The 18102-nt window shown below is 33.6% G+C and overlaps 1 protein-coding gene across 15 annotated transcripts in view; it reads right to left on the reverse strand.

Annotated features, from left to right (window-relative positions):
• HFM1 (helicase for meiosis 1) overlaps positions 1-18102 on the reverse strand; it is a 122148-nt gene that overhangs the window by 88129 nt on the left and 15917 nt on the right. For 13 of the 15 annotated variants that reach the window (XR_004259746.1, XM_032247856.1, XM_032247861.1 and 10 more), the window contains 9 exons: positions 15546-15805; positions 15165-15206; positions 11283-11353; positions 10277-10409; positions 9263-9414; positions 8601-8678; positions 8228-8386; positions 5772-5972; positions 5604-5692 (listed from right to left, as the gene is read on the reverse strand). Coding sequence is in view for 14 of the 15 variants with exons in the window: in XM_032247856.1 (XP_032103747.1) it covers positions 5604-5692; positions 5772-5972; positions 8228-8386; positions 8601-8678; positions 9263-9414; positions 10277-10409; positions 11283-11353; positions 15165-15206; positions 15546-15805 (1185 nt within the window). In the remaining variant the exon portion in view is untranslated. Of the gene's footprint in view, positions 1-5603; positions 5693-5771; positions 5973-8227; positions 8387-8600; positions 8679-9262; positions 9415-10276; positions 10410-11282; positions 11354-15164; positions 15220-15545; positions 15806-18102 lie in introns of those variants that run through there. The other 2 variants (XM_032247866.1, XM_032247867.1) reach the window with 2 other exon arrangements.

Here is an 18102-nt window from a genome sequence, read left to right on the forward strand (position 1 = left end):
TCACAATGCAATAACAAGTATCAATAGCAGAACAGACCAAGTAAAGGAAATAATCTCTGGGCTAGAAGATTATCTTTCTGAAAAAGAATGAACAAAACCTCCAAGAAATATGGGATTAAGTAAAGAGACCAAACTTACGACTGATTGGTATCTGAAAGAAAGGGAGAGAATGAAACCACATTGGAAAACATACTTCAAGAGAACTTCCAGGAGAACTTCCCCAATCTAGCAAGACAGACCAACATGCAAATTCAGGAAATCCAGAGAACCCAACTAATATACTCCACACAAAGATAAACCCCAAGACACATAATTGTCAGATTCTCCAATGTTAAAATGAAAGAAAAATGTTAAGGGCAGCCAGAGAAAGTCAGGTCACCTACAAAGGGAAACTCATCAGACTAACAGCAAACCTCTCAGCATAAAATCTACAAGCCAGCAGAGATTGGGGGCCAATATTCAACATTCTTAAAGAAAAGAATTTCCAACCCAGAATTTCATATCTGGCCAAACTAAGCTTCACAAGTAAAGGAGAAATAGGGTTCTTTTCAGAGAAGCAAATGCTGAGGGAATTTGTCACCAACAGGCCTGCCTTCTGAGAGTTCCTGAAGGAAGCACTAAATATGGAAAGAAAAGCCATTACCAGCCACTACAAAAACACATTGAAGTACACAGACCAATAATACTGTGAAGCAACCACATGAACAAATCTGCAAGATAACCAGCTAGTATCATGATGACAGGATCAAATTCACACATAACAATACTAATTGTAACTCAAATTGTAAATGGGCTAAATGTCCCAATTAAAAGGCACAGGATGGCAAGCTAGATAAAGAGCCAAGAACCACTGGTATTCTGTCTTCAAGAGCTCCATCTCACATGCAAAGACACACACAGACTCAAAATAAAGGGATGAAGGAAAACTTACCAAGCAAATGGAAAACAGAAAAAAGCAGGGGTTGCAATCCCAGTGTACGACAAAATAGACTTTAAACCAACAAAGACCAACAAAGATCAAAAAAGACAAAGCAGGGCTTTACATAATGGTAAAAAGTTCAATTCAACCAGAAGAGCTAACTATCCTAAATATATATGCACCCAATACAGGGGCACCCAGATTCATAAGGCAAGTTATTAGTGATCTACAAAGAGACTCAGACTCCAACACAATAAAAATGGAGACTTTAACAGCCTATTGACACTATTAGACAGATCACTGAGACAGAAAATTAACAAAGATATTCAGGACTTGAACTCAGCTCTAGATCAAGTGTACCTGATAGCTACAGAACTCTCCAGTGAAATTCAACAGAATATACATTATTCTCATAGTTACATGGCACCTACCCTAAAACTGATCACGTAATTGGAAGTAAAACATTTCTCAGGAAATGCAAAAGAATGGAAATCATAACAAACAGTCTCTGAGACTACAGTGCAATCAAATTAGAGCTCAAGATTAAGAAATACACTCAAAACTACACAACTACATGAAAACTGAACAACCTGCTCCTGAATGACTCTTGGATAAATAATGAAATTAAGGCAGATATCAAGAAGTTCTTTGAAACTAATAAAAACAAAGAGACAATGTACCAGAATCTCTGGAACACAGTTAAAGCAGCATTAAGAGAGAAATTTATAGCACTAAATGCCCCCATCAAAAAGCCAGGAAGATCTCAAGTTAACAACCTAACATCTCAACTAAAAGAACTAGAGAACCAAGAGCAAAGAAACCCAAAGCTAGCAGAAGACAAGAAATAACAAAGATCAGAGCTGAACTGAAGTAGATAGAGGCATGAAAACCCCTTCAAAAAAATCACCAAACCCAGGAGCTAGTTTTTTGAAAAAATTAATATACTAGATAAAGCATTAGCTCGACTAATAAAGAAGAAAGGAGAGAAGGATCAAATAAACACAATCAGAAATGATACAAGGGATACCACCACTGGCCCCACAGAAATACAAATGACCATCAGAGAACACCATAAAGACCTCTACCCACATAAACTAGAAAATCTAGAAGAAATGAATAAAATCTTGGACACATACACCCTCCCAAGACTGAACCAGGAAAAAACTGAATCCCTGAATAGACCAATAATGAGTTCTGGAATTGAGCCAGTAATAACTAGCTTACCAACCAAAAAAAAAGCCCAGGACCAGACAAATCCACAGTTGAATTTTACCAGAGGTACAAAGAAGAGTTGGCACCATTTCTACTCAAACTATTCCCAAAAAATTGAAAAAGGGACTCCTCCCTAACTCATTTATGAGGCCAGCATCATCCTGATACTAAAACCTGGAAGAGATACAACAAAAAAAGAAAACTTCAGGTCAATATCCTTGATGAACATTGATGTAGAAAGCCTCAAAAAATACTGGCAAACTGAATCCAGTGGCACATCAAAAACTTTACCCACCATGATCAAGTTGGCTTCATCCCCAGGATGCAAGGTTGGTTCAACACATACAAATCAATAAATGTGATTCATCACATAAACAGAATTAAAGACATTATTATCTCAATAGATGCAGAAAAGACCTTTGGTAAAATTCAACACTCCTTCATGTTAAAAATTCTCAACAAACCAGGTACTGAAGGAGCATACCTCAAAATAATAAGAGCCATATATGACAAATCCATAGCCAATATCATATTGAATGGGCAAAAACTGGAATCATTCCCCTTGAAAACTGGCACAAGACAAGGATGCCTTCCTCCACCACTCCTATTCAACATAGTATTGGAAGTTCTGGCAAGGGCAATCAGGCAAGAGAAAGAAATAAATGGTATTTAAATAAGAAGAGAGGAAGTCAAATTATCTTTGTTTGCAGATGACATGATCCTATATTTAGAAAATCTCATCATCTCAGCCCAAAAGCTTCTTAAGCTATTAAGCAATTTCAGCAAAGTCTCAGGATACAAAATCAATGTATAAAAATCTCTAGCATTCCTATACAACAGGCAAGCAGAGAGCCAAACAGTGAATGAATTCGCCTTCACAATTGCTGCAAAAAGAATAAAATACCTATGATACAGCTACTGAGGGAAGTAAAGAACCTTTTCAAGGGGAACTACAAACCACTGCTCAAAGAACTCAAAGAGGATACAAACAAATAGAGAAACATTCCATGCTCCTGGAGAGGAAGAATCAATATTGTGAAAATGGCCATACTACCCAAAGTAATTTATAGATTCAATGCTATTCCCACTAAACTACCTCCACAGAATAAGAAAAAAAAAACTATTTTAAAATTAATATGGAACCAAAAAAAAGCACGAATAGCCGAGAAGATCCTAAGCAAAAAAAACAAAGCTGGAGGTCACACTACCCAACTTCAAGCTATACTACAAGCCTACAGTAACCAAAAAAGCATGAGACTGTTATAAGAACAGACACATAGACCAAAGGAACAGAATAGAGAACTCAGAAATAAGACCATACACCTACAAACATGGATCTTCAACAAATCTGACTAAAGCAAGCAACTGGGAAAGGATACCCTATTTAATAAATGGTGCTAGGAGAGCTGGGTAGCCACATGCAGAAAATTGAAACTGGATCCCCTTCCTTACATCCTACATAAAAATTAACGCAACATGGATTCCAGACTTAAATGTAAAACCCAAAACTATAAAAATCCTAGAAGAAAATGTAGACAATGTCATTCAGGACACAGGCATGGGCAATTATTTAATGATGAAAATATCAAAAGCAATTGCAACAAAAGCAAAAATTGACAAATGGCATCTAACTAAAATAAAGAGCTTCTGCATAGCAAAAGAAACTATCATTAGAGTAAACAGATCACCTACAGGAGAAAATTTCTCCAATCTATCCATTTGATAAAGGTCTAATATCCAGAGTCTACAAGGTACTTAAACAAATTTACAAGAAAAAAAACAATTCCATTAAAAAGTGGGCAATGGACATGAACAGACACTTCTCAAAAGATGACATACATGCAGCCAACAAACATTATGAAAAAAAGCTCAACATCACTGATCATTAAAGAAACGTAAATCAAACCCAGCCTCAGAAATGTCTTTATATTAATGCAAGAATGACCTAACACACCTGCTAAGATTGAGTGGTAAGCAGGATGAACCTAAGTCCCCCTTTCCTCAAGAAGTTGATAATCTAACGAATGGAACAGATACTAAAATAACTATTAAACAAAATGATATTATAATTATAGTAAGTGTTATGAAATAAAGTACAGGTTGCTTATAAAAGTAAATACAGGGAAACTGATGACTATGGAAAACTGATATTAAAGTTTAGACATGAAGAATGAATAGGAGTTAGGTAAAAATCATTCCAGGAAAAGAAAGCACGATGCAAGCCAGCTCTGTACAGAGTGGCAAACTGGTGTATTCACAGAACACAGAGGCCAATACAGCTTGACCATGGTGAATAAATGGGGAGAATGGTCATAATAAGTCTGGTGAACTGGCTAGGCATCACCTTATATGGGCTATTACGGGCTACACTAAGGATTTAGCATTTAATACCAAGGACAATAAAAAGCTATTAAAGGTTTTAGGCAGGAAACTGACATTTAGATTTGTAATCTTACACAATCTATGCTATGTAAACAATAAAGTGAAATAAGAGAGTGTGTGTGTAGTCAACAGAGAAAAGGATACAACCTAGGCAAGAGATTAATAGTGACTTGAATTAGGGAAGTGGCAGTGTTGATGGAGATAAAAAGACATATTTGAGATATATTTAGAAGAATAAACAGGACTTTGTAATTGACTGCCTATGGGGTATAAGGTGAAGAAGATATCAGTGATAGTTTTCTGCTACGAGTAACTAGGGAGATAATGTATAATCAAGATGGGGAACACTGGAGAAGGAGCTGCTCTGAGAGTAAAAACCAAGTTCTATTTTGAACATACTGAGTTTGAGATGACTATCAATAGACATACAATTGGATTCAGTTACACAGATGGACTTACAAGCCTGGAGCTCAGTAGGGAAGCCTGGGCTGAAGGCATAAATGGCAATTCATAGACATGCATAAATATTATTTGAACTTCATGTGAGTAGTTACAAACAACAGTGCGGAATTAGAAAGAATGAACCTCAGATATACTCATTCAAATGTCAACATTTAAGAGTTGGAAAGAAGAAGTGAAAGGGGGACAGAGAATGAGCAGCCTGGAAAGTAGGAAGAAAATGAGTAGAGATAATCATGGAAGCACAGAGTTCAGAGTGATTAAGGGAGAAGTGGCCAAATATGTTAGAGTCCTTAAAGAGCAATTCGCAAGATCAGCTTTATTCAAAGACTACAAAAGAGGCTGGATTGAAATTAGGTTAAAAAAAAAAACAGCAGTATGGATCTTTATCATTCAAGAAATCCGACTATCAGATTATCAGTATGGATAATCTTTATCATTCAAGAAATCTGGGTCACAACTGCAGTAAGATTCATTATTTCACTTAATCCTCAAAATTACCATTATCCTTATTTTATAGATGAGGACACTGAGATTTACCCCAAGGTTAAGGGATGAGCCTAGTTTTCTCATCTCATCTAGATGAGCCCTAAAAGTTCATCTACTTCCATGAAGAAATGAAAAAATATACCTCTGTTTCTGTTCCACAGTCATAATAAACTTAGCATCCTTCACAAGAACAGAAGCAGCCTGTTGCACACCCTTCCTTGTTGCACAAAACTGAAAATAAATTCATAACTTTTATATTAATCATGTTAAAAACTGAATATACTAAAAAATAAGCATGAACAATCCATACCACAAGTGTGGGTTTCTGATCAGAGTACATTTGTATAACACTGGCAATTTTGTAGTCGAGGGTTAAATCAAACTTAAACTCATTTTGGTTACTACTGCAGGGAAATCCAAGGACCACTTTCTGAAGTTTCACAGGTCTATGGCTCTCATCCATTTTCAGACATACAGCCGGTCTTTCACCATCTGAAAGCCATTCTGCAATCTTTAAAACACAAAAACATGTGCATTAAAATTTTCTTCTAGTAAAGTTCTATTGCTAAAAACAACCCAATTACAGATCACTTTAAGGTCAAGCTATAAAAGTATTTAATCAAGTAGACTTTTTCAATGTTACATATTCCATTAATATTATTCCGTTGATATAGTAGCCAACTATACCAATAGCACTATTTCAAGATTATACCCACTTTTCACCATGGTAAACTTCCAATTAATTATTTTGTTTTCTTTTCTTTCATAAAAATCCAAAGAAAAATTAAAATCAATTTTGTCATAGAGGGCAAATTTATCACTGTCATTTTAACTTATTCACTATTTTTGAAAACTATGCCTCAAAATGGCTGACATTTCTTTTGTGTTGTCCTAAATATTAGATGAATAGTATCAAAGTAATGGTTGGCTTATGCTGACAAGGGTTGACAAGTTATTAAGTAAACAACAAACACTTTAGAGATAGCAGTGTCAAAAGCACACTTCATACTCAATGCTAGAGTCGCCAGTTTCTGGAACTGTGGTAAGCAATCCTTATCTTTACATAGCCCAGTTAATAATCAGGCTCCACGCCCTGCCATCAAAGTGACTGTTGTTTTGACAGGAAGAAGGTAGATAAATGAGTTACATATTGCGAAGGAAGAAAATATTAATGCACATCCTCAGCTTTTGGAATTGTTGCAGATACGGCTACAAATCGCATTAAAAATAACAGTGCTGGTATTTTTTAAAGTCTGAGAAACAGACTTACTGTTTTCTCAAGATTATCATGAGTAGGGATATCACAAAAGAATTTATAGTCAGAGGGAACAGGCCAAGGATAAAGACCTTAATTTAGACAAAAAGATCTGACAAAAGAGACAGAAAAACTGCATTCACAGAAGTAGTGTTTACCACAAAGGGGAAAAGTTTCAAGAATTAGAGAGTACTAGTACATAATAATCGCTTACAAATAAGTAAGAGAAATTTAATATCTCAATGTGAAAAAAGGAAAAATGACATAATCTGGCAAACAGCAAAAAAGAACGTAAAGCAGTTGATAAATATATTAAAAATATTTACTTGAGTAGAAATCAAAGAAGTAAAAAAAATTTTAATGAGATACTATACTAAACAATAAATCCTATATTTAAAAATGATAATAGCAATAATAATTTCATTATTATACTATCCAGTGTTAGGATACAGGAGAATAGCTTCTGGTAGAAGTATAAATGAATATAACATTTATTGAAGGAAGCGTTTCCTTGGAGTTTTGTATATCCTTTGATTCAGTTATTTCATTCTAGAAGTTCATTCTAAGGAAATAATCATGGATGTTTTAGATATATTACTTTCACTCTGTTTACAATAGCAAAATTGGGAATAACTTAATCTTCCATTATTATAGTGTTTAATAAATTACAATAAAACCACAAAAATAGATATTGAAGAATATTTCATGATATGAAAATGTTTATAGGTAAAATGCAGGTCAAAAAAAGAGTATGTACATTATGTTTCCTACATGTGGAAGGACAAATACTAGGATTTAGTTTTGCTGTTTTAATAAACTTTAAATTTTTCTATATAATTTTTCTATATCATTCTTGACAAATGAGCAAAACAAGTTGTCATTTTAAGAACAAGAAAATGATTAATTGTGCCAAATTAAAGACAAAGACAAAATATTCCATTGGAATAGACAATATAGTGGCTATTTGTGAAAACAATTTCTAAGAAGTAGTAGGGGAAAAGCAATATTATAGCAGGCTGAGAAGTGAGGAGGAATGAGAAAGTAGAGTCAGACTATTATTTTTCAGGAAGTTTACTTAAAAATTGAAGAAAAAATTAAGTCATATATTCATTCACTTTTCCATCTTAGTGCTTATCACAATGCCAAGCACACAGAATTGAAGAGCAAGTGGTAATCATCTAAGCAATTATTTTTATTTTCCACCACATTTCACTATACAACTAAAGTCAGCTAATTACAACAACCATCAAATATTATTAGTGAAGTTATTATGAGGCTTTCAGATACTAGCAAACAAAAAATTTCCACAAAAAAATGTTTTATTAAACCTGATTAACCAAATTTTATGGCCTTCAATACTGTCATATTTATGAGATCTAGCCACATTTTTCTACAACATACTTTCCTATTAAAGGAAAGGACAAAATAATTTACTTTTTTCTAAGACCAAAATGACTAAATATTTCACGAGTCATAAAAAACTTGAGAGCTCAGCTAAAACTGTAACTCACATCCTCAGCATTTGGAATTGTTGCAGATACAGCTACAAATCGCAATGGAATAACAGTGCTGGTATTTCTTAAAGTCTGAGAAACAGACTGTACAGTTTTCATTCTGCTGACTACAGCTTCAAGAGTTGGACCACGATTTTCATCTTTTACAATATGTACCTAAGCAGGAAATCAAGAAAAAATTATTAGCTATACAATTAAAAGTATGTTTAATCAATTAAAATATTCAATAATATTAACATTCTTGTTTGAGAAAATGAGCATTTTTCACTTGTAGGGATAAAACAAACATATAGTTTGGTTGAAATGTCTTTTTTCTATCTATTCTAATTATCTTTTTATGTTTATCTCAGAAAGTGAATGCATTCATTACCTCATCAATGAGAAAGAGTCGAACCAGCTGAACCAAAGAGTTGTCTCTCCATTTCCTAGTCATGCTATCCCATTTTTCCTAGAGAAAAAAAAAAGTATACAGGTAGTTTAACGTGATAAGGAATTATAATAAATATTATTTAAGATATCGAAAAAATTTTTAACATGACATATTACAAAAAATGAGCAATTTTGGTTGATCCCTTAAGAGTATCCTGAAAAATATTTATATATTAAAAATTATTTAATGAATTTTTACAGTCTTACAGGTGTTTTAAAAACTGGGTCCTCAACTGTTTTTACACTGAACCACAAAATATTAAGTTCAAGATTTACTACCTATTTTTAAATTCTACCAAGGTCCTCCCTCTACAATACATACTACTTAGGTTAAAAAAAAAAAAAAGCAACAAATATGATTACAAAGCATCCACAATAACAAACTGCCTATTCTTTGTCAATTTTTCCTATTTGGTCATTTGTTTTTTACTTACTGATTTGTAGGTACTCTTTCTGTAACTTGAATTGTAGTATTTTTTTAATGTTTGTTTGTTTATATTATAAATATATGCTTCTAGTTTGTATTTTTTAAACTTTTTGTCTTGGTAAAGAAAAATAAGTATTTTCTAACAAACAAAACCATAAGGTATAAATAATACCTACTGGAGTTGTCATAATAATATGGGCATGCTGAATTTCAAATAGGTCATCCATTACTGTATCTCCAGTAAGTTCTTTACAATTCAATCCTATTGGTCCAAATTTTTCTTTCCAGTCATCAAAACGCTGACTACACAAGGCTTTTATTGGTGCCACTGTAACAATACAAAATACTCACTTTGAACATCAGTTCAATTTTAAAATTATTTTACAAACTTTGGTCAATAGTTAGAATAAAAAATACACATCTACATACTCCTAATATTGATAAATTAAAAATTAACAATATAGGCATATTACTTAGAGCAGGGGTGTCCAGTCTTTTGGCTTCCCTGCAACACACTGGAAGAAGAACTGTCTTGAACCACACATAAAATACGCTAACACTAATGATGACTAATAAGCTTAAAAAAGAAAAAATCTCATCATGTTTTAAGAAAGTTTACAGATTTGTGTTGGGCCACATTCAAAGTCATCCTGGGCTGCATGCGGCCTGCAGACCACAAGTTACACAAGCTTGATTTAGAAATATCAAGGTAATAACCAAAAAGAACTAAAAATAGAAATAGAAATGATTTATCAGGCAAGTATAACTAAAAGTGGAGAAAGGTAGGGCAGAAGATTATTGCTTTTCATTATAAGGCCTTTAGTGATATTTGATTTTTAAGCCATATGCATATATTAATTTTAAAAAGTTTAAAAATACACACCTCAAAAAGGAGACTAAAGCTCCTATGCAACTTCCTAGAATTACAAAACGTTTGATTTTATTTGTTCATTTTGCTAGTCCTTTAAAATATAAGCATGTAAAAGTCAAATTCTGAATTCAAATATGAGTTTTTATTTATAATTCTGGAAAGTGTGTTTTAAATGTAATGACAAATGAGACCAGACTTTACTAGAAATGTATAGAAAACCAAATAATTTCTATGGCCAGAAACTGAATTTCTTTCTTTATTTTGCTTCAATGGTCTTTCGTTATTATAATTAATTATCACTCTTATAGTAAATACTTACTGTAAACAATTTTAACATTTGACCATGGCAATGGTACTTCCATTAACAATCTTGTTATAGCTAGTTCAAACACTACAGTTTTTCCAGAACCAGTTGGAGCACAAATCACAAAATTCCTATCTGTGTAAAGAAGCTAAAAAATAAAAATTAATCAATCATGTAATATATAGAATTTTTCATACACATTCTCAATTTATTAAAAAATATGCCTTAATAAGAATCTAAGAACAATTTGAACACTTTTCTCTAAATTTATAAAACATGTAACTTTGCTCCAGAACCTCCACTCTCAAAAAATAACACTATTAATATTTTATCATGCTGTTTTATTTGTCAATGCCAGATCTAGATGAAAATCATTCCTGACCAGGTGTGATGGCTTAGATCTAGAATCCCAGCACTTTGGGAAGCCAAGGAAGGCAGATGTCTTAAGGTCAGGAGTTTGAGACCAGCCTGGCCAACATTAGCAAAACCCTGTCTCCATTACAAATACAAAACTTAGCCAGGCATGGTGGCTCATGTCTGTAATCCCAGTTACTTGGGTAGCTGAGGCACAAGAATCGCCTGAACCTGGGAAGTAGAAGTTGCAGTGAGCTGAGATTGTAATTTTAAGATTCAACCATGGCAATGGCACTTTCATTAACAATCTTGTTATGACTAGTTCAAACACTAGTTTTTCTAGAACCAGTTGGAGCACAAATCACAAAATTCCTATCTGTATGAAGAAGCTAAAAAATAAAAATTAATCAATAATGTAATATATAAAATTTTTCACACACATTCTCAATTTGTTAAAAAATATGCCTTAATAAGAACTGCATTCAAATACAAACAAATCCACCTCTGAAAATCACATGTATTCATTTACCAAATATTTTCTGAGCTCCCATAATGTGCTAGACACTGAGTGTGGCAGTGCAGACATAAAGATCTAATAAATCCTGGGATCTAGTGATCATAATCTAGTGAAAGGTAAAAAAATAAATAAGTAAAATAAAATACTTACATCATCAAAGGCTTTGGACTGTATATAGTTGAAATATGGAAATTCTTTGAAAATACTTCTGAATTTTGTTGCTTGCAGTAACATTAAGGAGTTAAATATTTTAGAATTTTAAAAATTGGTTACTTTTAATTTTAAAATTCAGTTACATTAATATTGATTCTGACAATATTTAATGATGAGATTTTAAAACTTGCTATTTGGTATCTTAAGAAAGTAATTATATCAGAAATTATTCTAATCTCCAGTCACATTCCATATTCTGAAAAGAACTTGTAGAGTTTGTATAGGGAAATAAGAGATTATATAAGGGTTATACTTGAGTGCTAAATATGATGGAAGAAATTCAAGTACATAATGGCAAGTAAATCAGAGCTACACTTGTAGTTTACCTTTTCCAAAGTAGTACTTTTTCTTACATACCTGAGGTCACTTGATTTTTATCTCTTCTTGGTGTGTTCCTGGTTACCTAATACTAAATCTCTTTGTTTTTGATAATTTAGTTGTGTTAAGTGGTGGGTTTAATTTTAATTATCAACATACTGGTTTGATAGGAAGAACTTAAATCATCCTTCCCCTGTAAGAAAGTTCAAAAATATTAATAGATATAAAGAATAAACTGTCCCCTCTCCAAGGTGAGGGTCTACTGACAGATAGGGAGATATCTGTATTTATATGGTATTCTTCTTACAATATATCAACTAGATTTATTGTTCACTATGTACAAAACATATTACTAAATTTAGAAAGCTGTGGAAAGCTGTAAATAAAGAAGAAAATGAGTTCCTACAATTGAGACTGTTATAATCTATTAGAAGATTTAAGATGGTTAATAATACATCTGAGAACACAAGTACATATTTATTTAAAGAACTGGATTTTTACAAAGGTATACAAGAACTGATGGATTGCTGTAGTGATCCTGTTAAAACTTAGATCATATTACTTCTCTGATCAAATTCCCCCCTTTCTCTCAAAAGTATATGGCTATACGGCCCTACATGATCTTGTCTTTCCACTGTCACTCCCTCCCCCTAATATCGCCTGCCTTTATCTCTCTGACTTCATGTCCTACTACTCTTTCCCCCTGACTCATCTCCTCTAGCTACACTGAACTCTGCTGTTCTTCAAAAACATCAGCCATGTTCCTACCATGAAGCCTTCTCTCTGCCTAGATTGTTCTTCCCTCTGTATTACATTGGCTCTTTTCCTTCCATTAAGCGCTTAAATCTGACCTTCTCAAGAAGATCTACCCTAAGTAATATTTAATTCTGTACCCTGATCCCTGAATCCCAGCAGCCCCAATTTAACCCCCTTACCCTGCTCTACTTTTTTATTTTCCCATAATAGTCATCACTTTCTAAAATACTGACTTATTTATATGCTATTACAGTTGTTGAGATCCAGCTTCTTCTATACCCTCATCCCAAGAATGTCATCTCCTCAAAAACAAGGATTCATCGCCTGTTTTCCTGTGACATATCCCAAATACCTACAACAGTGCCTGACACATAGTAAGTACTCAGTTAATATAGGTTTGCAATTATTACATCAAGCAATTAATTTATAAATCCTCATTTTACTTTCTGTTGTGCAGTGTCTCATCTGTGCCAAAACAAAAATGTAATTTTGCATTTGAAAATCTATCAGCTTTAGAAGGAATCTCATTTTCCTTCAAAATATGTCTCTTTCTATCAAGTGTTTATTTGTAACAAGCCCACAAGTGGGCCATCATGCTGGTTTTTCTCTCAGTAGATAGTTTCACATGAATTTATATTCACAAGAAATGAATCTTTGATTCAGAGTAGATATAGAATCAGTGTTACAGCTCATAAGAAAACTCAGCTGCTAACACCATTTATCATAACTATCAACACTTGAAATCAACCTTTTTCCTTTCATTCAACAAACTCTCAGCAGTGTCACTGAAATTATATGTTATAATGGAAAAAACGTCTGCAGAACTGAAAATGACAAGACTACTGACAAAACTTCTACTGCCCTGAGGATTCAAATGTATTAAAAAGAATAAGAAAATAAGGTATGTCCAAGTAATCTACAAACTCTCAAATTATCACAAATTGCATTCAGTCTTCCACCTTAAATACACACTTGGAAACAATAAGGTATAGTACAATGGGTTTTACAGCAAATGAACATTTTGGACAATAAATCAGTGGACACAAGTGTAAGCAGTAGTCCTCACTAACAAAGACCCCTAAACAACAGAAGCCACTTCAGCTGTGCTAATATAGTGTAAAGATCCTCAAAATTCTTCAAAACGCAGTGTCATTATAGAAAGGCTTTCCAGTAAAGGATAAGAAGTCACATACAGATGAACATCTTTAACAGCTTACTGCTAATATATTTCCTATGTTTCTATCCTATTTTGATCACCAGAGAAGAGAAAGTGTGGCAGCAGTGAGACACCATGGTCAATAAAGTGCTAAACAATGGCTGTTTACAGTTACTGTATCATGTACAACTCTCTTATTGATCACTCTCCCCCATTTTAACTCAAATCAGCTATCTGCATTGGAGGCAACTTTTCATGAGAAGTCAGGCAAATATTTTCTAACCATACTTCAGAATTATCTGATGATCCCCAGAGTACTCAGATTAGAGTTACTGTTGCCTAGATTTCTCTAGCACAGCTACCCAATATCTGGAATTCATTTTACATTTTGTCAACTAGACCATAACTTTTGTGGATGCTAGGGCACTTCCAAGCATTGAGCCATGAATTATATTTTCCTAAAGCATAGCTATAATGATGATATTTGACCTGCTCAAAAATATTACACGGTGTCTCATTACATAGATCTTAAGTATTTTTACTACAAGAAAGAAGTAACTATGTAAGCTGACGGATACATTAATTAGCTTGATTGTGGTAACTATTTTTGCAATGTTTACCTATAAAAAAATCATGTTGTATTCCTTAAATACATATGATTTTTATTTGTCAATTACACCTCAACAAAGCCAGGGAAAAAATCAAAATCAAAGCAAAAAACCTTTGACCTTGGTATTCATGACATTAAATGATATGATCCTGAGATACCTATCTAATATCATTTCTTATTACTTCTTTAATCATATCTTTCACTTCAGCCAAACTGGAAAGTTTATTCTTTCCACACATATTTCACAATTTTTTACCTTTACCCTTGCTATGGCTATACTTTTGCCAGAACAATTTCCTTACTTTACCTGCCTTACTTTATCTTCCTTTCGCTGTATGTGGAAATAGATAAATAAGTCATGACCCTTGCTTTCAAAGAGTTCATAGAGCATGAGAAAATAGTCACTAAACTGCTGGTGAATTAAAACAGAGTAAGTACTCTGTTATAGGCATACACAGGATATTAAAGAAGCAAAGACAATGTGACCTCCAGAACATGCAAACATACTCAAAATATTTACACTGGAAATGTCCAGATATGAAAATTGGATTATATGTATAAACTCCAAAATAGATTTTCAAAAATATTAGATTTATAGAAATGTTCCTAATCCACACAATGTCCCATTCTCATCCATTTCCCCTGGCCAGAACCCAATTTGGCTGCTCTGTCTCAAATGAGAAATTATCTGTACCTATTTGTAAGTAAATACGCTCAGAGTTCTGCCAATAATACAAATCTGACTTCCATACTTAGCCTGTCATAAACTGATAACAAACAGTTCACAAATTGGCACCAGTCTGCAACCACATTTTGACTAGCACTATCACATACATGTACCTCTTACACAACCAAAAAGATTTAACTTTTCCCTCTTTTTCTCTATCAACCAAAATAAACAGGAACACAATTAAACAAAATGTTTAAAATTATGATTTCATAAATACAAAGCAGTTATTGTAAATAGTTTAAAGGATACGAATCTCTGTGACGGCCTTCAATGAACCATTTTCTGTTACCTCTGAAAGAAAAGCCTACATATTTATATAAACATTAAAAATAAATTTTATGGTCAGAGGCTAGGACTTGCAATGAATATTTTTAACCTTTTCATGACAACTGCTTCAGTAAAACTAACATAACCTTTTTATTGAGAGCAAAGTTAAAAATATTTTTAGTACACAGCATAAAATATTTTAATACACAGCACAACTTAGAAAATAATGCAACATAATAAAGAAATGCAGAAATTGCAGAGAGAAAACCTAGTCGAATTTACTATATTTTTATATTTTCCCCTATGATAAGAAATGCAGATTAGTCGGTACTCATAAAATGAACTGAAAAAGCAAGAAATTACCTTGAACATCATGAGGCTGGAAAGCAACTGAAAAAGACGGTGTTTTGAACATGTCTTCTCCGTTTTCAGAAGCAGAAAAAGCATTATTTGCTGTAAACACATTTGCAGAATATTGATATTTCTGCTTACTATTGCTACAGTTCCTTGATTTCCCTTTGCTCATTTCTGTTTGTACAATTTTCACTGAGCCAATGTGAGAGTCCAATTCACTGTCATTAGAATATGCGTTCTCATGTACACTGTCAGATATTTTAAACAATCTGTGGGAAAAAAAAAGACCCACATATTTTCTCACTTGTAACACTTGCTTGAAATATGAAAAACTAGCATAAAATTGGCCCCTTTAAAAACACTCATAGATTATGGTTTACTCAAACAAACAAGCTAAATCATTCTCCTAAAATATAACTTGATAAGTTTACCAGTGGTATGTCTTTTCATTTTCCTAAAACTCAAGATAAGTCCATTTGTGATAGCCTCCAAAGCAGCCCCAGTGATCCTTGTCTGATCCTCACCCTTTTACAGTTTCGTACAAATTGAATCACTGAATCAGGACTGGCTTGTGTAACTAGCAGAGTACTGCAGAAGTGCAAGTGTTTGATTTACAAGGCTAGGTAATAAAAGACATTGTCCCTTTCCCATGGTCTCTTAGATCTCACTCTGTGGAGAGCTAGTCACCACATAAAGAGAACACTCAAGCAACCCTATGGAGAGGACCAGGAGGAGAGGTACTGAGGTCTCCTGTCAACAACCAGCACCGATTTGTCAGTCAAGGACAGCAAGCCACCTTGAAGACAGACCTGATAGCCCCTGTCAAGCTTTCAGATGACTGCAGCATGGCTAACATTTTGATTGTGGTCTTCTTCTGAGAGGCTCCCAATAACTTTATGCATTCTCACAAGAGACCCTAAGCCAAAGTTGTTCCTAAATTCCTAGCCTGGAGAAACTGTGAGAAATAATAATGTTTATTGTTGTTTTAAAACACTAAGTTTTGGGATAATTTTATTACACAACAACAGATAACTAATATTCCATTTAAAGTCAATAAAGTGCTTTAGAGAGAGCAAAAGCCACTAGTCACAGTAAATAGTAAAATTTATAACACCTAATAGTAGTTAAATTTAACTAAAGTGATTCAAGTTACTGAATTATATTAACATAATAAATGTACAGGAATAAACTAACAGACTTGTTATGAATTAAAAGTTGTCAGCAACTGTAATTCACACCACAGAAGCTACCAGATAAGAAACAGTTTTCCTAGCCAATCAAATCAGCACTGTGTACCCCCTAAAAAAGGAAAAGATGTAAACTAAGTATATTTGCAAATCAAATCATCCCAAACAAAGAACTACTTCTTTGCAAAGTTCTATAAACAAGCAAACACTATCTTTATGACTATACTGTATTATATTTGACTGATCAAAAGACAATCTATCAAAGTAGCTTGTTCACACTATCCTTAAAGGATGAAGTAACCATTAAGGTTCCTAATACAACACTCACATCTTATAGAATAAGTAATGGAGATGATTTATCCATTCAGGGTCTGAAGATCAAGTTTAATCAGCAATGGCCAGTGATTTCATTAATCATGTCTATGAAATGCAACCTCCACTAAAACGCCTTAACAACAGGGTTCTGAGAGCTTCTGGAATGGTGAACACATCAAGGTGCTGACAGAGTGGCATGCTCAGAGAAGTTATGGAAGCTCTGTACCCCCTCTCTTATATTTTGCCCTATGTATCTCTTTCATTTGGAGTGGTACCCTTTATAATAAGCTGGTAAATGTAAGTAAAGTGTTTCTCTTAGGCCTCTGAGTCATACTAGCAAATTATTAAACCTAAGATGGGGTCATGGGAATCCTCAAATTTGTACTTAGCCAAACAGAAATGTGGGTAGTCTGGGAATCCCATTTTCAGCTGGCATTCAAAGTAGGGTCAGTCTTATAAAACTGAGCCTCTAACCTGTGGGTCTGACACTAATTACAGGAGTTAAGTGTCAAACTGATTTAAATTGCTAGACACCAAGTTGCTGCAGAGAATCAGTCAGTGTCAGTCAACACCCAGTCTTTACATTTATGGTCAACTGACTTCCAATGATGGTGCCATGACATTCAGTAGGGAAAGAACAGTCTTTTCAACAAATGAGGCTGGAACTGAATATCTACATGCAAAAAGAAAGAGAATGGATTCTTACTTCACACAAATATTAAAATATTAACATAATAGATCACAAACCTAAACATAAGAGCTAAAAACTCTGAAACCCATAGAAGAAAACTTAAGAGTAAATCTTCATGACTGTGGATTAGGCAATAGTTTCTTAGATATGACACCAAAAACAAAAGCAACCAAAGTGATGCCAAATAAGTATTATATCAAAGCAAAAGTATAAGCATAAAAGACAAATTAGATAAACTGGACTCTATCAAAATTTAAAACTTTTGTGTTACAAAGAACACCATCAAAAAAGCGAAAACCCACAGAATAGAGGGAAATATTTGCAAATCATACAGATGAGGGACTTTTATCGAGAATAAAGAACTCTTAAAACT

The sequence above is a fragment of the Sapajus apella genome, unplaced genomic scaffold (genome assembly GCF_009761245.1).
Source record: "Sapajus apella isolate SASKATOON/1434 unplaced genomic scaffold, GSC_monkey_1.0 scaffold64, whole genome shotgun sequence".
In the NCBI taxonomy this organism is placed as follows: domain Eukaryota; kingdom Metazoa; phylum Chordata; class Mammalia; order Primates; family Cebidae; genus Sapajus; species Sapajus apella.